At 53.6% G+C, this 24,681-nt stretch overlaps 1 protein-coding gene across 7 annotated transcripts in view; it reads left to right on the forward strand.

The window, feature by feature from the left end:
- The window catches only part of Mroh7 (maestro heat like repeat family member 7), a 61,464-nt gene that overhangs the window by 31,643 nt on the left and 5,140 nt on the right, over positions 1 to 24,681 (forward strand). For 3 of the 7 annotated variants that reach the window (XM_063236546.1, XM_063236548.1, XM_003464057.3), the window contains exons 6-21: positions 111 to 190; positions 291 to 420; positions 2,195 to 2,290; positions 2,678 to 2,782; positions 2,935 to 3,070; positions 5,977 to 6,089; positions 6,432 to 6,608; positions 6,843 to 6,997; positions 9,840 to 9,978; positions 11,068 to 11,258; positions 17,667 to 17,804; positions 19,197 to 19,311; positions 21,408 to 21,548; positions 22,209 to 22,388; positions 22,854 to 23,009; positions 23,307 to 23,429. In XM_063236546.1, coding sequence (XP_063092616.1) covers positions 111 to 190; positions 291 to 420; positions 2,195 to 2,290; positions 2,678 to 2,782; positions 2,935 to 3,070; positions 5,977 to 6,089; positions 6,432 to 6,608; positions 6,843 to 6,997; positions 9,840 to 9,978; positions 11,068 to 11,258; positions 17,667 to 17,804; positions 19,197 to 19,311; positions 21,408 to 21,548; positions 22,209 to 22,388; positions 22,854 to 23,009; positions 23,307 to 23,429 — 2,175 coding nt within the window. Of the gene's footprint in view, positions 1 to 110; positions 191 to 290; positions 421 to 2,194; positions 2,291 to 2,677; positions 2,783 to 2,934; positions 3,071 to 5,976; positions 6,090 to 6,431; positions 6,609 to 6,842; positions 6,998 to 9,839; positions 9,979 to 11,067; positions 11,259 to 17,666; positions 17,805 to 19,196; positions 19,312 to 21,407; positions 21,549 to 22,208; positions 22,389 to 22,853; positions 23,010 to 23,306; positions 23,430 to 24,363; positions 24,480 to 24,681 lie in introns of all 7 variants that reach the window. The other 4 variants (XM_063236549.1, XM_063236547.1, XR_010043195.1 and 1 more) reach the window with 3 other exon arrangements.

The following is a 24,681-nucleotide window of genomic DNA, read 5'->3' on the forward strand; positions in this document are numbered from 1 at the left end:
TTTCCTCTGAGTGCTGCTGTGGGGCACAGGGCTGTGGGGTACGGAAGTATGGGTGTGTCTGATGACCTTGCCTGGTTGGATGCCCACTGTCCCTGTGCATCCCCGTGCAGAGGCAGATCCAGGAGGAGCCACTGGACTCACTCTCCACCTCTGTTCGCCGGCAGGCCCTGGAGACCCTGACCCAGCTGAGGTGCCTGCCCTTCCCTGTATTGGGGGCCTCCTCTCCCCGGCCTCTGCAGGTGCCCACAACCTCCTAACCAGCACCTTGCCTGCCCACTGTCTTCCTGCAGCCGCAGGAGCCCTGCGCTGGGTGGACAGGAGCGGGTGCAGCTGGTGAGCGTGTGTGTTCACAGTGTGTTCTCGCTGCCCTCCCTGCGGGCCATGAAGGAGCACGCTGAGGCTGAGGCTGAGGCCATCCAGGTGAGTGCCTGTGCCCATTCGGTGGGCCCGCACATCAAGGCCTCTGAGAAAGCCCTTGCTGTGCGGTTCTGTGGCCCAGGAGACCCAGCTCGTCACTCTAGGCCTTGGCAAAGGAAGGAAGCCCTGCCTGAGGCTCTGTTGGCCTCTGGGCAGCCCCAGGAGTGCAGATATTGCTGCAGTCAGAGGTGGTGGCTGCCCTGGAGGGCAGGCTGAGGACTGGACACTGAGAAAGAGTGAGCCAGGGACCTGGAAGGCAGAGCCCAGGGGTCTTCGGAGAGAGCTCTTCACACCTCGCAGTGCAGTCCTAGGCCCAGTGATGGAGGACCCTTGGTGTAGGCTTAGGGGATGGGGGTGGTTGGCTGAGGAGGGTTGAGGGTGCACCCTTTCACTCAGTGGGTATCAGCTGAGTTCCCTGCGACAAATGCAGTGTGCAATGAAAGACCATTCAAATCAATGCAAGACCACACCAGGATTCAGTGCTGCAAGCAGAGAGCCTACACTGGGTCAGGAACCAGATACTGAGGTCAGGAACTGAGCGGTGGGGAGGAGAAAGAAAAAGGCTGTGTGGAAGTCTGTGGGCAGATACTGACTGCAACACAAAGGGCGAGACAAGAGCTCTGGAAGGGGAGGGGGAGCCAGCAGGTGGCCTCAGGAGGGGGATTCCCAGCTGGTGCAGGGAAAGAAGACCTTAATGAAAGCAAGGAATCTACTGAGTGGTCTGAGCAGCAACCCTCTTGCAATACCTGGCAGTGTCAGCAGAGGGAAGTGCTGCACAATAGTCAGCAGTGCATGGGCAGGAAGGAGGAGGTAGTGGCAGTGAAGTTTGCTCCTGGTTGTAGTGTACCACAAAGGATCATCAGCTCTAGGGTGTGCAAACTCAGAAAGCCTGGAGAAAGGTGATCTGAGAGACCTTGGAGCTGGCAGGAGGAGAGCACACAGGGCTCCTTGGTGGGAGATGGAGGGTCTGTTTGAGTTTGAGTGTAGCATTTCAAAAACCAAGATCATTTCCCCAAAGGAAAGATGGACCCTCTCACTCCCATAATTCTTATAGTCCTGGAGCATTTCCCCCACATCTTATTGCTCCTCACCACTTAAAACTCCCTATGTGGCTGTACAAAAGCATCTTCTAAATCAGGGCTTCCTAACTTCTGGGCCGTGGCCATTTAGAAACCGGCTACAAGCCAGGATGAGAGCAGCTGGGAAAGTGTCCTCCGTGCTCATACTGCTCACTCTCCACAGCTCATGTTCCCTCCTGAGCTCAGGCTCCTGTCAGGCCTGTGGGCCCTGGATCCTCAGAGGAGCTGGAACCCTGCACACATGATGGATCTAATGTGTGCACATCCCGATGCCCCCACCCCTGCAGAAAGCTTGTGAAACCCATCTCTGAGAAAAAAAAAAAAAAGGTTGGGAACTGCTGCTCTAAATTATCAAATGAGAAAGATAATTTGATACAAAATAACGCGGCTATGCAAATCTTTAGATGCTCAAAGGGACTCAACTGGCCCCAGCAGAGCCTCAGTAGATTCCAGGTCTCTGCTTCCTTCCCCTTTAAGGGAGGAAGTGCAGAGATTACAGTGAGTGGTAAGGAAACGCTGACCTCTGGAGGGGAAGTAATTGTCCAGTGCCCAGCAGGTGAGGCTCAGAAATGAGTCCGGATAGTGCTGGCTGGGTCCAAGTGCTGGTTCCTCTCAGATACTGCCGATGTGGGAGTGGGGTCCCCGGAGGTGGCAGTGGCTCCTGGAGCCACTCTGCAGCTTGGTCCTTCTGTCTGCAGACGCTTTACCATCAGACCTTGGATGCCCTGCAGACCCTGCTCAATGCCCTCTTTATTGAAGACCCCACTCCTGCTGGGCTCAAGAGCATTTTGGAGGTGCAGGGCATGGAGGCTGGGGAGTGGGTGGTGGAGGGCAGAGGGGAAATGGCTCCAGAGCAGTAGGATCTGGGCCAGGAAGACTGATAGGACCTCAGGATGTGTCATTCCTAGCCTTGCAGGTCTCTCCCACCTCATCCTCCCTCCCTCTCCACATTTCACTGCTGCTCCCCCCCACCCCACTCCGCTATCATCTGGCTCAATCTGTCCCAATCCTGGGGACTCCTCCTCCTTCCTTCTGGCCTACAAGTGTGGCTCTCAGCTCCCTGTCCCATCTCTCCCTATGCCTACGAGGAGGCGGTGGGTTTGGGGAATCACCTTCCTGCAGATCGCTGCAGGCTGGCTGCTCACCCTGCAGCAGGGCTGAGTCTTGCCCTTGTCCCCCAGCCCCTGGCTCCCTGGATGAACTCTGGGAAGGCCCACGAGCGTGCTCGAGCTGTGAACAGCAACGTGTCCCTGCTGAACCACACGCTTCTGAGCCTGCCTTTCTACGTGAGTGTCCCACGGGGTTGAGGCTCGAGGTGGGGTCTCCCCAGCTCGGCTCTGGCTCCGAGGGTTCCCCTGTCAGTGTGGACTGCTTGGTTACCATGCAGTGCCATGCAGTGTGGTGGAGCCTAGAAACCTCAGTCCCTGTGCCATGTCAGGTGTCCTCTGGGTTCCCTGCGCTTGGGCTGCTACTGGGGAGGCTCGTCCTTCGTGTTGGGGATCCCGACGAGGAGATTGGTCGGGAAGCTCTGGACGGCATCACCATCCTCTACACCATCCTGGAGCTCCAGAAAAGTAAGCACCACAGACGGGTCTGGAGGAAGGCACCTGGGCTGGGCTGGAGCGGCCCTGAGGCCCTGGAGGGAGATGAGGATGCACAAGGCACACGGGGTCAAGCGGGGACTGCGGGAAGTGGCATGGAGTCGAGTCCCCACGGAACCAGGGGCAGAGGCCACGCCAGGCCTGTCTGGTGCATGCGCAGAGACAGGTTCAGCTGAGCTTGCACCCGCCAAGCTCCATCCGACCTGCGGAGAGTCAGCTCTGCCTCTCTGCGGCTTAGTCCTGTTGGCGCACTGGGCAGCACTGTGCCTTGGTCACCGCCGGGCTCCCAGGTGGAGGCCAGGCCTGGCGCAGGGCACGGGTGCTCCTGCGTGAACGGCCAGAGTAGGGCCTGTCTCACAATGTGGTGCGCCCGAGCCTGGAGCGGGAAAGCTCGCCGTGGCAGCTCCAGGGAGTCCCGCTGCCACTGCTCCCCACTCCTGGGATGGTCGGGATGGTCGGTGTCCGCTGTCTCCTGCCTCTTTCCTTTGTCTGTAGCCCCAGCTCTGCTCCCATCTAGGGGACGCTGGCCTATTGTTTAAGTTCCCCTGGCTCTGGAGGCAGAAGGACCCTCACTGGAGACCTGCTAGACCCTTCTCAGCTGTGCGACCTCAGGCCTCAGGAAGCACTGTGCATGCGCATGTGCGTGCGTGCGTGCGTGCGTGTGCGTGTGCGTGTGCGTGTGCGTGTGTGTGTGTGTGTGTGTGTATGTGTGCGCCTAAACTTCCCCACCTGTGAGAGGAAGCAGTAGGACACAATCCAGGAGCTTTGTGAGATACCTAATGAGATCTGTTTAGAAAGTGCGTGACCAGCTCAGTGCCACCCAGCATAGGCTCCCGTCAAATGGGGTTCTCTTTCCCCATTCCTCCAGGCTCTGGGATCTGCCTGGTGTCCCACTCCTCCTCTTGTTGTTGTTGTTGTTTCTCTCTCTCTCTCTCTCTCTCTCTGTCTGTCTTTCTCTCTCTCTCTTTTTCTTGAGACAAATCTTGCTATGTAGCTCAGGCTGACCTCACACTCAGGGTGATCCTCCTGCCTCAGCCTCCTGAGTGCTGGAAGTACAGTTATGTGACACCCTGCATGGCCTTTTTAAAAATCAGTACAGGGGATCAAACTCAGGACTTCGGGCTTGCAAGGCAGGTGCTTATGCTGCTGAGCTAAGTCCCCAGCCCCCTTTTTGGTTTTTGAGACAGGATCTCATGTAGTTTAGGCTGCTTTTGAACTCGCTATGTAGCCCAGGCTGGCCTCGAACTCAATCCTCCTGCCCCAGCCTCACAAGTACTGGGATACAGTCCATACCCTTCTTGCTCTCCAGCATTTGGGGCAAAGATTTGGTTCTTGCCCCCTGGGAGCTTTTCCCAGCACCACCATGCTTTCTGAGTGATGAAGAAGGTTAAGTCGCATTAATGAGCAGCCTTAGGGGCAGGCACAGCACAGACCAAATTAAAGTTACTGGATTTAGCTAAAAATATAGAGCACCCAGTTAGATCTGAATTTCGGGTATATTCTGAATTTCTAGTGTTTTATGTGGGAGCTCTAGGCCAAGCCCAACTGCTCGATTCTCCAGGAGTAACACAACTCATCTGGGTCACCTATCGGCAGGCGCCTGTGACGGGAACTGTGTCTGCCTGACAGTGGACCTCCGGGTCTTTGTCCATGGATATTCCCTTCTGGTGCCTGAGTTTTTGTATCCTGAGGGCATCTTGGCATCACCTAGCCACAGGGAGGCACCTGGAAGTGGGCCCAGAATGTGCTTCTAACGACAGGAATACAGAGCTGCTGTGGGCTGAGAAGGGTCTGGGGACGTAGCAGGGAGAAAGGAGCTTTGGGAACTAATTCTCTCTTGGTGGATGCATGTTGTCAGCAGACAGGAAGTGGCCAGAAATAAGCAAGGGACACGCAGAGACTGTCAGATGATAAGCACAAAAGGGAAAAAGGTAGAAGAGGGGACAGGGACTGCCGAGGGCTGGAGAGCCTGCAGTTTTAAGCAGCTTCCCCTGGCTGGGGTAGAGCACCTTGAGAAAGCACCCGCCTAGCTGGAGCAGGCCCTGGGTTTTATCTCCAGCGCAGGAGGTAAAATGAAAAAGGGCATTTCCCTGAGAATGGCAAAACTGTGACAGGTAAATGGCCCGTGCCAGTGAGATGTGTGGTGACGGGGGCCTCAGACACTGCCCCAGGAACTAATCGGCAACCACTGTGGAAAATGGGCGGCCAGTGTCTACGGAAGCTGCCCCTTTGTCTGTCCTGTGAGCTGGACATTCCTTCTCTGGCCCGCCCCTCACCAGTGTGCAATTGTGTTCATGAGGGACCTGCCTGAGATGTGCTCACCGGGCCAGGTCTGTAGCCCGTAGCACCTTTGTACCCTGGAAAACCACGTAGCATGATAGGGCACACGGGTAGTCTCAGCACTTCTAGAGGCTGAGGCAGGGAGATTGCAAGTCGAGATCAGCTTGAACAACTGAGTGACTTAGGGCAAGCCTGTCTTAAAACGTGTTAAAAGCTTTAGTGTGATGCCCTGGGTTTGATCTACAGCCCTGAGAAGGAGGGAGAGAGCTGATGACATTAATGCTGACGACACATTAATGGGTACCACTCACAGAACGTTGAGTGAGGGGAACCAGGCACTACAGACAATGGTGTTTGAGTCTGTCTGTCCAAACGGCTCTACCAGGGCATGTAAAGTCAGGATATGGTTGCCTGGGTGCAGGAGGGATTAATCCCAAGTGGGGTGTAGGATGGGCATCTAGGGTGCTGATCAGGTTCTGTTCTTGACCTACACTGCCTAGGCGTGTTGACCGTGTGACGGTCAATCTAGCTGCTTATGTAGGAGTTGGGGACTTCCTGCCTCTGCGTCCTGCAGGCTGGTGAGGCCTCTTCTCCTGCAGGAGCCGGAGGTGAGGAGGAGACCAACAAGAAGGTGCTGTACGAGAGCAACAAGCGCTTCCTGGGGCCCTACAACCCCGTCAGCCCGTGCCAGAACATCCTGCGTGTGATCGCGGTGACTGCAGGGACAGCTGCTGCTCAGCTGGGAGGGAGCGAGGGAGGCCAATGCCCAGCGCCCGCTGCCTGCCAGCTTCCCAGGCAGCCCGGGCCCTTCCCTACCATGGAGCCACCCCAGCCCTGTCCTCCTGGGTCTGCACCACCCGCTGAGAGCTGTGAATTTCTTCTTGTGATGCTCCTCTCCAGTGCTGGGTGTGGGGACCTTGTTGCCCCTAGATTTGGATGAGGATGTGCACGTGACCCTGCCTCTGGCTCTGTGCCCATGGTCATGTCCTTGTCGCATGTGGGGTTCTGGGGCTGCCCATGCATGTTGGGACTTCTGTGTCTGTCTGTACCCTAGGAGTTCGGAGACTTTTTGGGCCCCCAGCAGGTGAAGGACCTGCTGCTGGCAGCTGTGGAGGGGCTGAGGGGCGACGTGGAGGATCAGGGGCAGGACTCTGGGGAGATGATGCAGCTGGCCTCTGAGGTCACACTCGGCTCTGTGCTGGAGTGGTACCGCCACAAGGCGCTGGAGGTGGTAAGGTGGGGGGTTGGGCTCCCCTCCCCAGGCCTGCCTGGGCGTGGGCAGGGTAGGGACTGCCCTGAGACCTCAGCTGTTCCCAGGCATGGGTGGGGCAGACAGAGGAGGAGAAGCCCTTCTGCCCTGTGCTGCTCTCCACCCTCCTCCCTGTTCCTGTCCTGTCTCCCACCTTCCTTTCTCCCTGAGCTTCTCCACTGAGCCTTCCTTCTGTCTGCTCCTGGCTGCCACCAGATCCCAGAAATCATGCAGGGCATCTACCTGCAGCTGAGCCACATCCAGGAACCACGGGCCCGAGAGCTGGCCCTGCTGCCTGTCTCCTTCCTGGCCAGCTCCTTCATGACGGAGGTTGTGGTGGCCCTGCTCATGTGCCCCCTCCCGCTGGACAGGTATGGGGTAAGGGGGTTCCCAGCTGCCCCGCATCCCTATCCTCTTGTCCAGAGAATCCCTTGCCTTCCCCAGTGGTCCCTGTTCTGTGATCTTGGTCCCTGTGACCACTAGACCCTTCCAAGCAGTGCCGGGTGTTAGCAGCTCCATTTTATAGATGCAACTGAGACTGAAGGCAGTTTCTTGCTTTGAGCTATTGCAGTCAAAGTTTACAAGGGAAACAGTTTAACACAGAACACATAATTTACAGAATGGTTTTATAATAGTCACCAAAATAGTCATCATGAAAAATACAGGAAATCTTCCACACACTGAAGACACCCCCCAAATCCAGCTGAGAACCTGGATCCCGTGGCAACATCCTGCTTGAGTCCAGCTGAAGACCTAGAGCCCATGATGATGACTCATGCGAGTCTGTTTCATGGATCTGCACTGGGAAGAACCAAAATTCAGCAGCAGAAGCCAGAAAGTCTGTGCCAGCAGGATGAAGGATCTGTGCCAGTAATCTGAGGGTTCTGTACTGGAGCCTAGAAGTGGCATTCAAAGTAAGGATCAAGGCTCCCCTGGAAAGACCACAGGCGTCCTCAGTGGCAGTGAGATTTTGAGCCCCTCCAATGATGAGAACAGACAAATTCATACCAGGAAACCAGCATGACAAGCTTCTCCAGGAGACTGAACAGCACACATCTTCCCCTCCAGAGCCAGGAAGCAATGCTCACAGTAGGGACCAGAGCTCCCCCCAAAGTGAACTGCAGCCGTTCTCAGTGACAAGGTCCCAAGCTCCTTCGACAATGAGAACAGCCAAGTTCATATACGAAAAAAAGCTTGACAACTCCTCTAGGAGAACCAGTGTCAACAGGAGAGCCAATGACACCACTTCTTCCTCTCCAGTTCTCCCTGTTGTGTTGGCAGCAGTCCTCAGATGGGCCGTCCACACTCAGTACCATACTGCTTCAGTTCAGCTGGGCCTTACCAGTTGCCTGCCAGTTGTCAGGCCACCACAGGGTCCCACTGTGCTATCACTAGGTAGAGGACCTGGCTCAGGGTTGCCCAGAGCTCTTCAGTGATGCTGCAGAAGGAGCTTGGTGTCCTGGCCCTGATTCAGCCTCTGGCATCACATGGTCTTGGGCATCCTGGTTACCCTCTTTGGGCTTCTGTGTTCCCCACAGGTAAAAGGAGGAAACAGTCCCTGTGTTCCCACCCAGAGGGGGGTGAGAGGAAGCTGCACTGAACGCTGCTCTGGCCTTTGGCTATGCCTGTGGGCAGGGGGCTCAGAAACACTCACATCCCTTCTGTGGGTGAACAAAAAAAGGCAGTAATGCCAAGCAAGGCAGAGCACACCTGTAATGCCAGCACTACGGAGATAGAGGCAGGAGAGTTGCTGCAAGTTTGAAGCCAGCCTGGGCTACACAGTGAGTTCAAGGCCAGCCTGCACTACATCGTGAGACACTGCTTCTGATGACAAAACAGCGCCAGACAAATACCCCCAAAACCAAAGCTAAGCAAGAAAAATCAGGCAGTGTTTGATCTGTGCATCAGCATGGCTGTTTGGTGTAAATGGGAGAATCCTACAGAGGTGTGTGAGTGGGGTGTGCTCCAGTGAAGACGGCTGGGTCATTCCCAGGAGTCAAGCAGGCTGCTTGGGCTGGAAGGCTTTAGTTCTTTCCAGCTGCAACTTCCTCTGGGGAGCGGCCTCTGGGTCCACTCAGTGGACTCAAAGGGTTCACAGAGGCCCTATTGGATCTCACAGTCACCCAGGAGGGAGGCCAGGGTGGAGGCAGCCAGGCATGGAGCACGGTCCCCAGGTCCAGACCACATTCGAGTAAACGAGGTTCACATTTGCCGCCCTTCCCTCTCTCGTCTTGGGCCTAAGCCTCAGAGCTGGGCTTCCCAAGGAGAAATCTGGTACAAGGGAAGGAGACACAGGCCATGGCCAATGCAGGAACCCCCGTGGCATGGTTGGGGGTGTGGGACTGGAAGGCCTGCAGTCTCTCATCTCTCTTGCCGACCCCACAGGCTTTGCTTCCCGAGGCCCTGGGAGCACAAGCTCTGCATGACAGCTGCCGCCACCTCAGGAGCTCAGTCCTACAGCTGGCACTGCCACTGGGGCCTTTAGTTAACTGATGCGATTTACCAAGTGGTCACAAGATGACCGCTCATACCATCAGAAATATTGCCTAGCAACATAGTTGACAGACTATCTTAAACAGGTTTCCAGGGGAATCAAGAAAGCTAGAAGGTTCTGATGCTCACATGGAAGGGCAAAAGGTCTCTTCGTGCTCAGCACACAGTTAACCCCTCCCCACCCCCACAGGAGTGCCACAGGCTGCTGTCTGCCTGGGCATTTGCCCTGCAGGGGCCTGAGACAGCTCCCCAGCTGCCCTCTGACTTGAGTCTTACCCAGGCCCCTGAGAGCTCCGTGGTCTCAGCTCTGCTCCTTGGCACAGAGGGGCAAGTACAGGCTCTGTAGGCGTCAGATCTGCCACCTGCTGTGCCGTCTTGTCTTGAATGGGTGATTTCACCTCTTTGGGCCTCCATTCCACATCTGGATAATGGGAGTAACCACACCCACCTTGGGGGTCATTGTGAGAATTTGGTGACCTAGAATGTTTGAGTTCATGCTCAAGGCTATATCCCTGAAGATTTTCCCAGTGGCTGATGCGTAGCCTGTGTATGTACCACAACCATCACTGAAGCGCTGGTGCAGAGCCAGGACTGGGCTCTGAGGAGGTATTCCAGGCACCCTCGATGAAGTGCCCACAGGTGCCCTTTCATGAGCTCTCACTTGCCCTAACCCTGAAGCCACTGGGGTCAGGAGCCACTGACCACCTGCCCTGTCCTCAGCAATGGAGCCCAGATGTGGAGGCAGCTGATCCTGCGCAAGCCCAGCTGTGACGTCCGAGAACTTCTGGATCTGCTGCTGGCCAGCCTGAAGGAGAAGCCTGTCTCCAAGAAGGGTCGGGTCTCCATTGTGCCCCTGGCGGTAAGGGGCACCTGCCAGAGCCCCAAGCTCACCCTGCTGTTGCCCTTCTAGCCCCCACCCCCTGCTGGGTGTGGCACCCTGGCCACCGGGACCTCACCTGCCAGTGCCTAACATGTGGCCTTGGGCAGGCTCCTGTCTCTGGGCCCTTCACTGGGACCCACCTGGTGAACCGGTAGTGCCTCCTGTGGTGTGCCATTGGGATGACAGGAACAGAATGATTTTGGAATCACAGGCCTTAGGTCCTAAAATTGCTGTCACTGTTTTGAGAGACAGGCAAGTAACCTCATCTCTGAGCCTTGGTCTGGACATCTGTGAACAATAATAATCATAATCATAATCATAATACCCAGCTTGGTGTGGGGATGTGTACTAGCATTCCCAAGAGGATTGCAAGTTTGAGTTCAGCCCAGGCAACTTAATGACTTAGCAAGGCTGGGTCTCAAGATAAAAAAATTTTAAAAGGGTTGGTGATATAGCTCAGAGTGAAGGCCTCAGGTTCAATCCTCAGGGCCACACAAGCACACACACACACACACACACACACACACACACCTCTATAATATCTATCTCATGGGTGACTCCTTCATTCATATAGGTTATACAAAGTGGTTTGTACTTCTGGATGCTTGGCTCTGGGTCTAGGACAAAAGGCCACCCCACATCCCATCTGCCTATGCTGTCCATGAGGAAGAGCCCAGGTGCACTACAGCCAGCATCTGCCCTGGGGCTTGGGGTCTCGGCACTTGCCTTGTCCTTCAGAGCCAAGCCATCTTTCACTTGCAAAGTGGGACTACGCCCCTGTTCATCTCAGGAGCTGGAAGGGTCCCCTCACTACGATTCCACAGAGGTTACATAACACCCGGGCACTGGGCAAAGTCAAAAGGCCAGCTGTGACAGGACTGGGGCTCTAGTGTTGGGGTTCAGGGCCTGGAGGTAGCAGATAGGATTCAGGCTTTCTCAGGCTGGGCCAGAGAAGAGCAGAGACCCAGGTCCAGCTGCGCAGAGGCCAAGGAGTGGGTCTCAGCCAGGCGTGCTGGGAAGATGGGTCAGGTTGGTCAGGTCAGCCACTGGCCTCCCCTTTGCCCCCAGGCAGCCAGCGGCCTGTGCGAGCTCCTGTCTGTCAACAGCTGCATAGGCCAAGTGAAGCGCATCTACCCCCAGCTGCTCCTGGCCCTGCTCATTCAGGTCCACTACCACATCGGCCTGAAGCTGCCTGGCCACGGGGTGCCTGGCAAGGACACCAAGGACCAAGCGTGGCCTCCCGTCTTCACGCCTGTGCGGTAAGCTCTCGTCTCTCTGGGCCCTGCTTGCTGGCAGTAGGGAGGGAAAGCCTCTCAGCAGGGCCCCTGCAGCTGGCCTCCGGCTGGCAGAAATGAGCTCTGGGATTATGAGAGGAAGCAGAAGCGTACCTCCGTTAGAGTCCGTGCTTCACGCAGCAGCTGCTGTCGAGCACCTGCTCCTGTGTCTTCTATCACACTCAGTACAGGAAGGCCTGAAAAACTCAGGTTCCCCCAAGGACTCGGGGATGAAAGTCCATTATCCTTCCCCACCCATTTTATTTTTCATTAATTTTTGGCTGGAATAGGTCATATGTGCACATGGGCAAAAAACTCAAAAGACGTTAAAGTGAGACTCCTTCCTGCCTGGCTCCAGTTCCCTTCCTCAAAGACCAGCAGGCTCTTTCCTGCTCTTCTGGGAGTGGCTGTCAAGGGCGACACGTTTCCATCCTGTTTTTACAGCAGGGGCCGCAGGCCTCACGCGGGCATGCAGGTGTGCACCTGTCACACACTGCCTTGGAGACTAGCACGGCATAGCTGCCTCGTAATTCTGACGGCCTTGAGGCAGCAGAACTGTTGACCCAGGCCCCTGGTCCTCTTTAGCTCCTTCCCACCTCAGACTATCACAGACAGGGCTGCAGGGCGTGGACTTGCTTGTGTGTTGTTCTGCACACTTTTGATTACATGCAGAATGAGCTCTCAAAAGTGGAATGGGCCTGGGGCCTCCTGCATTGGGACGTTAAGGTGGAGCAGGAAACACCTGGGGAGCAAGTTCTGGATCCTCACAGTATTTGTATTTAAAAATACAGTGACAAAACACTTTTATTGGGCCGGAGATTTAGCTCAGCGGCATAAGTGCCTGCCTTGCAAGCATGCAGTTGTGAGTTTGGTCCCCAGTACCCCCCAAAAAAAACTTATCTTTGCTAATTCGAAAGTTGTAAAAGGGGAAAAAAAAGGAATTTTTGGCATAGTTTTGATTTATAGTGTTCTTACTTAAGTGAGATTGAGGTTTAAATGTTATTTGTGCAATAAACCTCTGTGAATAAGCTGTTCTTATCCCCTGGCCAGTTTTACATAGAACTTTTGGAGATTTTTCCTTATTAATTTGTAAAAGCTCTTAATATAGGAAGGAAATTAACTCTTTGTCCGTGGCATTCCAGTTTGACACTTAGCCTGCAATTATTTTACGGTCTTTTGCCGTCCGAAACTTAAGTTTGTATGTAGCCAAATCGACAAGCCTTTTCTTGTTTTACTCTCATGGCACAGTAGGCATACCAAGGTGCAGGTGGAGGGGCAGAGGGTGGGCTGCTGTGCGGCTGGGCTTGAAGTCGGGTCACCTCAGATGTGAGTGTCTGCCTGCTGCTTTGTTTGTTTGGTGAACTGAGTGAGCCTCTTGGGGGTGACTTCGTTGCCTATGAAAAGGGTGTTTCTTGGTTAATTTTTCTCATTGTTGAGACAAAATACCTGATGCCCTAAGTGAAGCAAGGAAAGGTTTATTTAGCTTACAGTTTTGGGGGGTTTTAGTCCACACTATCTGGCTCCAAGGCAGGGCGGCATGGCTGAGGGCAGCTGCTCATAGTGGCTGCAAGCAACAAAGTTAAAAGGGTAAAAGAGGGAAAAGATGCCTTCCTCCCTCCCTTATATTGTGTGCCAGCTCCCTGCCCCTGGGCGGGTGCAGCACTCACATCACCAATCCCAGTGCTAGACAACAAACCAATCACAAACACTAGATTCAGTTGCTTCCATGACTGCATGAGGCTTGCTTGGGGGGTCACCCAGACACAAACCATAACAGGGTGATGGTTTTTGCCTCATAGAAGTGTTATGAGGACCAAATAGAATCATACTGCCTGCCCTCTGTGAAGCTCCATCCTAGTTCCAATTTCCCTCGCATTCGTAGGGGCTGCGTGGAAAGCTGAGGGACTCTGGAGGTAATGTGAGGAAGACACGGTGATGCCACAGGAGGAGGAAAGGGAGCAAGGAGTGGAGGCACTCTCCCTGGGTGGTGAAGGGCACTGATCAGCCGAGGACCATGGGAGTGGCTGGAGGGAAGCTCAAACAGGGTCCCCAAAAGATACATCCACCTGGAGCCTGTGACTTTTTTGGAAGAAGAGTCTTGGCGGGTATCATTAGGCCAAAGATCTCCAGAGGAACTCATCGTGGTTAACCTTGGGCCCTGCATCCAACAGTGAGTCCTCTTCTGAGAGGAGGAGTGATTTGGACATGGGAGGAGGGTTCTGGAGATACTGACAGCGAGTGGACAAGGGACCCTGCCCCAAGCAAGGAGCTGCAGCAGGCAAGGGAGGGCCAGCCCTCTGAGATCCAGAGGGCACGTGTGTGGCTGACACCCCAATTTGGGGCATCTGGCTTCTGGAACTGAGACTCCTTTCTATGACTTTAAGTCACCCAATGGTGACTTGGTACTGCAGCCACTGAACCCTGCCATTCTGGAGTTCAACCCTGGCGTGAATGGTATGCGCTCCAGACACCACTGTGAGGTGGGAACCTGGTGCATGCCTGCCTATCTGTGCACACTCATGCCCCAATCCTCTTGAGGAGGAGGGCATGTGTGTGATAAGTGTGATAGCTAGCCCTGAGGACACCAGCCTTGACACCTCATGCAGCGGCTGGAAGGGGACGGAAAACCTGGCTGGACTCGGTCTTAGGGACACTGAGACCTGGGCCCTGAGGCAGCCTTTGGGCTGTTGTACTGTTCCTCAGGGGATCAGTGGCTCCTCCATCCCAGTGGGGCATGGACAGTGGTTTCTCATGGCATCCTTTACCCCACTTGGCTGAGAAAATCTCCCAGGAGGATGAACTCGCAGATGGGCATTAGACGGGCACTTCCCACACCCTCCTCGCAGGGCTACTCTATCTATCTACAGGTGACAGCACTGTGTGGGCCTACAGCAAACCTTCAGGAGTGGGCGGGGAAACAGGAGGGATAAGGTGGTTTTTGTCCAAATGTGGAACTCAGTTGAGGAAGTGAGTGAACTGCAGGGGGACAAGAAGTCGGGAGTCCTGCTGGGCTCAGAAGCTCCAGCCTACACAGCCTCATCCCACTGCACCCTCAGCCTGGCAGGGTCTGGCCTGGCTGCAGCTGACAGAAGTCCCTAAGCAGTTTCTCTCTGAGCTCCTGTCCCCAGGACAGTTCATGAGAAGGCACCAAGTATGCCCCCAGAGAAGGGGCTGTGCCCAGCGAGGAAGGTGGGGACACACGTGCAGGTGGCTCTTTAACTTTAGCTGAAGACACTAGTGCTGACATTGAGAAAAACCACCCTCTCTCTCCAAGGCAAACCTGAGCCTCTCAGCTCTGTTGTTTGTCAGTGCCAGGTTTTCTGGGGCGAGGAGGATGGCAACGAGTTTGCCTGGCCCACATGGGCACCTGGAATCCACGCTGCTCCCTCCCTGCCTTCTTTATAATTTTGAAGGAGGAGGCACTGCTGGCAGGACTCTCCTGGTAGCATACACTAAGGTTAAACAACGCTGAAGGCTCAGCCTTCAGGAAGCACTGATTTGCACACATTATTGTTCTTATTAAGAGCAAATTCTGTCCGATTACTGAGCTCTGAAACACTGTCTTGGCTGTTTACGAACTGTGGGGAAGAGAACAAAAAGCCAACAAGAAGCAAACTCTCCCTGTGAGTCGGTGCACGTGCAGGCCACTGAGGGGACAGCCAGAGGGCGGCCTCTTCCAGTGTGTAGGCTGGGAAACAAGAGGAGCTAACCCTCCTCACGCAACCCCACCCCAGCTGTAAATGACAGGCTGTGATGGTAGCTATTGAAGTAAAACACAATTTAATGCTCCGTGTAGTGTTTAGTGTTTCACTGACTTTGCAGGTCTTAAGCTGGTAGTCTGATCATCTATTCTGAGGATAACAGTACACAATGTAGCATCTATGGGGGAATCTCCTTCTGAAGGTGGTAGCCATTGGTGATTCCTTATGATCTTGTTATGAAATCCTATATTGTTTCCATTATTTTGTTGGGTTGGGTTTTATTTTCTTTTGTTTTGTATGATTATGTTAAATCCGATAGCAGGAGCAGCTATTTCAAAGATAATAAGACCTATTATGGTAGCCATTTTGAATTTACTATTGTCTTGTTTTGAAGCCCTTATTGCATTCATTGTTTTGTTTTTATTGGTTCTGTTCTATTTGATTTTTACTATGTCTGAAGGTACCTGCAGCTATTTTGAAGACAACAAGAGGCATTATGGTAATCACTGTTGATTTTGTATTGTTTTGAAGTCCTGTGTCACTCACAGTAGTTTGTTTTGATTGGCTTTATTCTGTTTTATTTTGCTTGGTTTTATTCTCTTTAAAATGAAAACAAAAATTAAAGCACTCTATTCTGATTCATGAGGATAACAGCTCTCAGTATCATCTATACTAGTGCAGCCTGGTGTTACGGTTTGTGTCTAGATGTCCCTCCAAAGCCTCATGCAGTCATAAATGGGACTTTTTCAGAGGTTGCTGGATCTAGAATGTGTGGTGCTGGAATTGATTTGTTCCACAAGGCTAGGACTGAGGGCACTAGGATTAAGGGTGTGAGTGCTACTCACCCTAAGCAGCCTGGATAGAACAGAACAGAAGGAGCTGTGGCTGTGGCTTGCTTTGCCACTTTTTGCCTTCCATGAACTATTTCTCCTGTGATTCTTGTTTTCCATGCCACTCTGCCCTGGAGCCAGCCAACTATGGGCTGAAATCTCTGCAAACTGTGAGCTAAGTAAACCTTTCCTCCCTTAAATTGTGGGTGTTGGGTATTTTGTCTTAGCAACAAAAAATGCAACACATTGGTACTAAGAAGGGTGTACTAAGTACCATATTATACTTGACCATGTGGTTTAGGGGTTTTTGGAGCTGTTTGTTGGAAGGGGAAGAGTTAGGAAAGGTTTGGAGATGCCCAGTAAAAAAGTAGAGCTTGAACATCTTAGGTTGTACTTGATGGGAGATTTTCATCAGAGCTCAGAACACCAGAATGCTGATAGAAAAGTTGTGGTAAAGACTAGGCTTCACAGGTTTTTTGCTGGGAAGAACTGCATTGGCTGATTATTTACTTATTTATTTGGATTTTTTGTGCCAAGTTGCCTTTCTTTAAAAATAAAAATTAGGAAATGGAACCAGAATAAAACTATGAATTCATAGGACACACTTTATAATTCCAGTCATCTGCAGCTCTCCATAAGGAAAGCTTCAGTTCTTCACCTCCTTCCCTTCTTCCTGACGTCAAGGATAGGAAAGAGAAATGGAAGAAAAAGCCCACTGTTCCAAATTACCCTGCAGTTTACAACTTTCCTTCTCCCTGGCGCTTTCTTCAAAATATACTTCAGGTCTTTAAAGAATTAGCTTCAAATTCCTGAACACACAATACTGCAACATCCTTCAATAGTAATTCATACACTGGTTTCTGTTGTGTGAAACTGTAGTCTTTAAACCTATAATTGGGATTAGCAGATCAATATAAAAAATACAGTACCAAGCTACACTGGTATATTTCCATATTAAGCAGTTTTCAGTCCACTGTGAATAAATTATCTGCTACATGTAAACATGTAAATAACTATAGATAAAATACATCAATCGTAAATTTCTGTAAAAGATAATAAACTGCCTTCTTTTTTTTTTTTGTCTTTTTGAGACAGGGTCTGCTATGCAGTTCAGGCTGGCCTTGAGCTCACTTTGTAGACCAGGCTAGTCTTGAACGCTCAACAATCCTCCTGCTTCAGCCTCCCAAGTGCTGGGATTACAGGCATGAGCCACCATGCCCGGCTAAACTGCCTTCTTTAAAAGAACAATAAGCTATTACTGCATTGTTTCTAATTTTATGAAAATGGAACAACCACATGCCAGTCTTGAGTTCATTGCAATAAAAATGGCCCTGGTTCCTGGTTAAGGTCAGCAACCAATCCATTCTCTTCAATAGATAGCTGTCTTCTAGTACTGTAGGCGGACTTGTCTTAGGTAGTATTCCTGTCCCTTAATAAAGTTATATGCCAGGAACTAACCCATACCACAGTACTGTGTCACAAACAATTTTCCATCAGAAGTGCGATCTGAGAGAGCAATTTCTTTTTTACTCAAATGTGAGCCATCTATAAAGTTCCTCTTCAGGCACTCAATCTTGGGCGTGGTGGGAGGCTGGGCGCCCAGGTGAGCAGAGGATGCCGTCCTGGGCTTGCTGTGGAGTAGATGATCAGGGGCTGGATGCTGCAGGAGCCCCCGGAAGAGCGCTTAGGGGAACAGGGAGGAAAAAGCCCCGTCTCCGCAGAGCGGGGAGTTCCGCTTCTGTTTCCTCTCTGGTCCTCAAAGTGAATTATTGTTTGTAAAGAGCCCTAGATGATGACCAGCACTGTGGGGAGAAGCCTGTGGCGAGGGGCAGAGGCCTCAGGGTGCTGGCCCCCTCTCACAGATGGGTGGTGAAAGTGGTCAAGACCCTGCTGCTGAAGATGGGCTGCTCACAGGAGGCTGCGTTCGTGGAGGCGGAGGGTGGCTGGGATCTCATGGAGCAGGCGCAGGGCCACCACCTCGGAGTGTCACTGCTGGCCAGGTGAGGCCTGGACACCCAGGGCGGGGGAGGAAGAGTCCCTCCATCACCTTTTCTCTGCAGCTGGGTGGACACTGCCCCCTTGGCAGGTGGGTGGTGGGCGGTACCCAGGAAGCCAGGGCTCCTCGCCAGGGCAGCAGCAGAGCCCTTAGTGATTCACCACATGCCTCTTCGGTGTGAATTTTGTTCCCACACTAATAATAAGAACTTGGGAGGGCAGCCTTGGGGACGTCTGTCTTCTACTCAGTCTCGGGCAGTTACCAGCTTATCAACAGGGCAAAACTGATTCCCCTGTCCCTCCACTCCTCCTCAGAAGTGTGGAAATAGTCTGCATCCACCCTCCAAGGGGCCGGGAGGGCTTAAAGTACTCAGAACATCCCTGGCATATGCTGAGAACGAAATGCAGTTTTGTCTTGTTGGCCTGATGGTGACTGGGGCAGAGACCGATCCAGCCAGGGACCAGAGAGGGGCAGCCCTGCATGTCAGGTCACATAATGGGAAGCGCCAGAGCTGGCAAGGACCTGCTGGACCAGACCAGAGGTCAACCCCCAGCCTCACACTGCCCCCCTGGGATCAGCGGGGGTCCTTTGTTTGACTCCTGAGACTCCTGCACCCTCCCCAGGGGTCTCCGAGTCAGCCCCATTTACTGAATGCTAACTGCACTCCAGGCACCATGCAGAGAGGTGTATGCGACAGTCTTTTGGTACTCACCATAAAATGGAACAGCACTGTCACTAGCCAGGGGTTGTACACGAGAAAGCGGTGACTGCCCCACGTCCACCCCCACGTGCGCTTCACACCTCCCTGGACTCACTGTGACTGGTCTTCATGCACCAAAATGGTCTAGAAGGCCTGCTGCCCCTGCCTTGAGTTTCTGCCTCAGTGGGCCCAGGCCAGGGCCCGAGATGGGCATTTCTAGCAAGTCCCTCGGTGCACCAGTGCTGGGGGGTACTGGTGTAAGGAGCCCTTGTTCAGGGCTCTGGCTTTTCCTTCCCAGCTCTGTGACATTGACAGTCTGTGCTTGACCTTTGTTTCCTTATCTGGGAAATGGGGCTAACAGTACAGTTGCCTGGAAGGGCGATGGGGAGGTGGGACAAGTATCAAGGCAAAGGTCAGGTTGCTCCATTCAGGGCATTCAGGGACCCGGCCCTTGCTATCTCTCTTCCTCTGTCTTCCTTGCAGTGTGGCCTTTGTAGCTGTCCTTCTTACTGACTTGCTGGGTGACCTCAGGCGAATCACTTTTCCTCTTTCAGCCTCAGTTTCCTAATCTGTAAAATGGAGCTGTTAAACCAGGTGGCCTCTGAGACCACCTGGGCACCCAGGAACTCAGGTGGCCCAAGAGTCCCACCCAGTGGGCCCCCGGGGCTGCAGAACCTGAGGGCCTCCCCTCCCCAGGGCCATGGTGCACTACTCCTGCCAGGAGCTGTGCCGCATCCTCTACCTGCTCATCCCGCTCCTGGAGCGCGGCGACGAGAAGCACAAGATCACGGCCACCGCCTTCTTTGTGGAGGTACGACAGGGATCCAGGCACGAGGCCAGGCTTGCTCAGGGCCTTCTGTGTGAACAGGGTTGCAGTTTACAGAGCCCTCCGGGGAGCAGCGCTCCCCTGAACCCGAGGCCCCCTGGTCTCCCTCCCTTGTCCCTTCCCCTCCCATTCAATCTTCCCAAGACCCTCTGGGGGCCCCCAGGCTACCAGCAACCTTTGCTGGCCCCTGTGTGTGCCAGGCACCACAGGTGCCAATTTGAATTTGACACTACCGGTGACAACACTGGAGGGTTCTAAGAAGGGACTTGTGCTAAGCCGGGAGCAGTCCAGGCTGTGGGGAGAGAACAGAGGACTTCTAGGAAGGCAGGAGGTGTCGAGGAGGGCTTCCTCCGTGAGTCGGTGGTGGAGGTGGGTCTGCAAGGGTCGGAAGGGACAGATCTGCAAGGGGGAGCTCACTGGTGGCATCTGCTGGGGAGCGTTGAGCGCTTACTTTTCCAGGTGCCTTCAGGAGCTTTACACTTGCTCAGTCACTCCCCTGTCACAGGCAGTCTGGGACTCGGACCAGCCCATGGGCCACTTTTGAGAAGGGACCTGGGCACAGGTGACAGCACCTTTCCCAGGGCCAAGTGGCAGATCTAGGATTCAAACCCAGACCTTTGGACTCTAAACCCTTCTTGGTCCTTCTTGCATGCCTGTAATCTCAGACTCTGGAGGTTGAGGCCAGAGGACCGCTGTTAAGTTCAAATTGAACTGCATAGTCGACCCTGTCTCAAAAATATAAAACCTTCTCTGTCTGTCTCTCTAATTTATCCTTATTATGATAAAATACACGGAACATAAAATTAGCTTTGTTTCTTCTTAAGTGGTGAAACTCAGGAGCCATTTCCTGCGTGCACCAGCAAGCAGGGACTCTGGGTTTAACCCGCATGCTGGCCCTCCCTCCCTGGAGCAGAGGTCTTCCCAGCTCCCCAGAACTTCAAGCAGACCTGCACCATGCACTACAGCTCAGTTGTTCTTCCTTGACACCTGGTGGCCCTCATCTGTGACTGCCTGTGTGTGTGCTGGCTCGTCCTGTGGAGGGCCAACTGCTCAGGGAGCTGTGCGACCTGGGGGAGTCACATGGTCTCCTGTGTTCCCACTGCATCACGTGTAACTTGAGGACTAGGAACTGCCTGCCTCATGGAGCTAGGGTGAGGCCCATCACTGCCGTGTCTTCCAGGCCTGACCCAGACCCTGGGTGGACAGGTTCTGCTGGGTATTGGTGAGTGGAGGATCGAGGACAGACAGTGGCTCCCTGTCCCCAGACAGCTGTCCTGTCTCTCCTATGGCTCTGTCCCCAGTGCCCCTGACTCAGAGACTCAGGTGTCCACCTCGGCATCAGGTGTCAGACAAGGGCAGGGAGGGGTCCTGGTGAGGACACTGCAGCAGGAGCTGAAGCCCTGCTGGTTGTGAGGGATCCGTGCAGGGGAGGAGGAGATGGGGGCAGTGCTGACTGCAGTGGGGACATGGCGGGGGAGGAACTGGGATTCACATGGACCTGAACTCATGCCCCAGGGTGCCCTGAGTGCACACTGCATCTCAGAGTCTCAGTTGGGTGGCAGAGTCCCAAGGAGGAACGGCTGAGCGTTTGTCCTCAGGGAAGCCGTCAGATGCCTCTATGTGGTAGGGGCACAGGCAGGGCAGTGGGGGCACTGGGGAAGGGGCAGGGGCAGCATCAAGCATAGCTCAAGAGGGTGATGGGGAGGCAGTGTCCCGGCAGAAGGGCATCTCGTTCACACAGAAGGGACGCGCAGCCAGAGCCATTCGGGGAATGTGGGCATCTTGGTTAGAGTCTGGCTGGCAGGTGTGTGACATGGGCTCCAGGGTAGGTCTGGTATGACTGAGGCTATGGGGACAAGAAGGGGCAGGGGGAGGCATGGGGAACCCTGAGGTGGGGAGAGATGCTTATGGCTTTGCCAGGAGGAGCTGGTGTACATCAGGTGGCTGTTCCAGAAAAATGTCAGTTTTCCAGGTCTGCAGCTCTGGGCAGAGGCTGAGCCCGGTTTTTCCGGGCACTCAGTGCATGGGGACTGCGGCCCCTTGCCCATTGGCTGAGAGTCATTTATATTTGCTACCCCCAGCTCTTCCAGATGGAGCAGGTGCGAAGGATCCCCGAGGAGTACTCTCTGGGGCGGATGACAGAAGGCCTGGGCCACCGTAACCCTGTCATGAAGGTGCTGTCCATCCGGGGCCTGATGATCCTGGCTCACAGGTCAGAGAAGGTGAGTGCGAGGCAGAGGGAAACCTGGCCAGCCCGGCCCCAGACTGGAGGGTGGCAGAGCTGGGCCATCACAGTCTTTCAGACACTGATGATTAGAGCAAAAGCCATCTCTGGCCAGCCTCAGTGATTTATCTATAAAGTAGATCTGCCTTCACAAACTCTATATATTTTATCTTTTGTCAAAGAATTTCTAGTCCAGATTTTCCCCAGTGGCTCCAAAGATGGATGTGTAAGGGGAGCAAGGTTGGCAGCAATCATTCTTATTTCTTAGACCAGGCAACTGAGCCCCCCAATCTTTGGTACACCCTGAGCATTCACAACAGTGCTGTGCTTTACCCTGTCCCCCTGACTCATGCCGTAGCCAGGATGAAGGGATAGGACGTAAACCCAGAAGGCTAACTTACAGCGGAGGATGTCACCCTTCTAGTGCCCATGAAGGTGTAAGATACCGCAGGGCCTGATGGCTCCAAGTCAGGCAGGACTTGGGGGATACAGAGGGCCCCTGACAGTGTCTGGAAAGCGAATGAGGGCCTTCCAAACAGGAGGCTGGGCACAGGCAAAGGCCTGGAGACAGGAGGGGGGCTACCCTGCTCATGCTGGTGAATCAGGCCAGGCTCCCCCCTGCTGGGCCACCCTGCTCTCAAGGGTTCTGCCCCCACAGATGGCCAAGGTGCAGGCACTGCTGCCCTCCATGGTAAAGGGTTTGAAGAATATGGATGGGGTGCTGGTGGTGGAGGCGGTCCAGAGCCTCAAGACCATCTTTAAGGGAAAGGACCAGAAGCAGAGGGACAGCTCAGTCTACGTGGAGATGCTGCAGGTCCTGCTGCCACATTTCAGTGATGTGAGGAATCCCAGGGGATGGGTGGCCTGGGGAGGGTGGAGCCAGCCCAGGAGGGGGCACTTGCTTCCAAATGGCCTGTGCTGTTTTGCAATTGGTTCCTCCAGAGAAGATTTTTGTTCTAATTGGTTCTCCTGGAGAGAGCTCTTCTTTTCTATGACATCTCCCCAGAAAAGATCTTATTAAAGCCACTGATCCATCCAAAGGGGACAGATTTTTTTTTTTTTAAACAGTCCTAGCAAGGGTTTTTTTTCCCCAGGTGCCATGAAGGCACCTTTTAGGTTAGCAGGCCCTGGCTGAGGGGAATGGCAGAGCCAGGCGTGCGTGCGGCCAGCGCTGCTCCTGGTGGCCCAGGTTGGCTTTTGCCTCTGCATCCTTGTGCCTGGAGGCCCCCTTGGGATGAGGGGTAGGACAGCTGTGAAGCCTCTTCCTGGAGAAGGGGTCCCCTGAGGTTCCGGTCTACCCTAGTCAAGCGAGGATGTGCGTGCCTCCTGCATCAACATGTACGGGAAGGTGGTCCAGAAGCTTCGGCCACCCTGCACGCAGGCCATGGAAGAGCAGCTGACCAATACATTGGTGCCGCTCCTGCTGATCATGCAGGAGGGCAATGCCAAGGTGGGCCAGGTAAGTGCACTCAGGCAGGGGACCTCTGCTAGCCTCAGCCCTGTGGGTTATGGAAACCAAGTGAGGGCTGCTTGAGAGTCGCAAGCCATACCTAGGAGCAGTTATTTACTTCTCATCAGATCTGTTTCCCAAAGACGTCCACATTAGGGTTCCACTTCAGAATAGTTAACTCCATTTGTACATTTTCAAAAAGCAGTTGATTTTCCAAAACCCAGTTTAGACACACGTTTGGTTCTGGAATACGTTTGGGCCTCCCAGAATCCCATAGCTCTGGTGTCCTTTTCCTGCTGGCCCCAGAAGTCTCTGAAGACCCTGTTCCGCTGCTCTTGCTTCATGGCTTGGGAGCTGCCTAAGACAGCATACAGCCGGAAGTCCTGGGACAACAGGCAGCAGGCGGTGGCTAAACTCTGCAAGTACCTGGTGAGTGCTTCCTTCTGCACATGCACAGGTGGGGCCCGCCTTTCCCCCTCCCTGCTTTCCACACCAGCGACCTGACTGGTGATTTCCACCACGACCTGGAGTCCTGGCCCAGGAATATCCACCTCCACCTCTCACCTGTCTCTCTCCCTGCGTCCGGTGTTCCCTCTGCACAGGCACGGTGGACACTGATGGCCCACAGGCGTGGAGAGCTGGAATGTCCTTTTTTTTAATTGTCTTTTTTTTTTTTTTTTTTGGTACCAGGGATCTGAACTCATGACCGTTCATTTGCAAAGCAGGCACTTACGCCACTGAGCTAAATCCCCAGCCCCTTGGAGTGTTCTTTTTGAACACATGGCCTGTCCTTTTAATTCTGCTCTGGCCCTCTGAGTCCTCAAGGCCGAATCATCCTGCATTCCTTTTTCTCCTTACCTTCCACTCCTGAGGATCTCTGGATCTTTCTCCATCTCTATCCCCACTGTCTTTGCCCTTAGTTCAAGCCATGGTTGAGTCATGGGCACAGCCAGCCAGTTGGCCTGCAGCCTTTAATTTCATCCCTTGCAACCCATTCCCTATGAGACCACCAAGGTAGTCTTTTAAAAACACCATGAATAGTCGGATGTGGTGGCATATGCCTGTAATCCCAGCACTAGGGAGGCTGAGGCAAGAGGACTGTTGCAAGTTTAAAACCAACCTTGGCTACAAAGTGAGTTCAAAGTCGGTCTGAACTGCATAGCAAGAACGTTCTCAAAAATACAAACAAAACAAAACAACAAACAAAAACTCCACTATGAATGGTCAGATATGATGGTTCATGCCTGTAATCCCAGCACTTGAGAGGCTGAGGCAGGAGGATTCCTGCAAGTTTGAGTCCAGCCTGGGCTGCACAGTGAGTTCAAAGCCATCCTGAACTACAGTGAGATCTTGTCTCCAAAAGGAAAGAAAAGAAAACTCACGATGGAAGGACATGATAGAGGAAAGCTGTTCAACTCCAGGCAGCCAGGAAGCAGGGAGCGGGTGAACAGCCAGAGAAGCTACGCATAGCTGGGGATGGTATGTAGTTTGTGAAGGGCATACCTGTGACTTCCTCCTTCCAGTCAACGCTGCCGCTGCCTCCTAAGCCCACTCAGTGAGGAACTCAGTGGTGGACTAATCCATATTGCTAAAGTTAGCACCCCATGATGTAATCACCTTCCAAAAATCCAGCCTCTGAATACATGAGCCTTTTGGGGGATATTTAACCATAGCAGTTAGA

Source organism: Cavia porcellus, unplaced genomic scaffold (assembly GCF_034190915.1).
Source record: "Cavia porcellus strain 051 isolate PalLab524CR breed Dunkin Hartley unplaced genomic scaffold, mCavPor4.1 scaffold_25, whole genome shotgun sequence".
Lineage (NCBI taxonomy): Eukaryota > Metazoa > Chordata > Mammalia > Rodentia > Caviidae > Cavia > Cavia porcellus.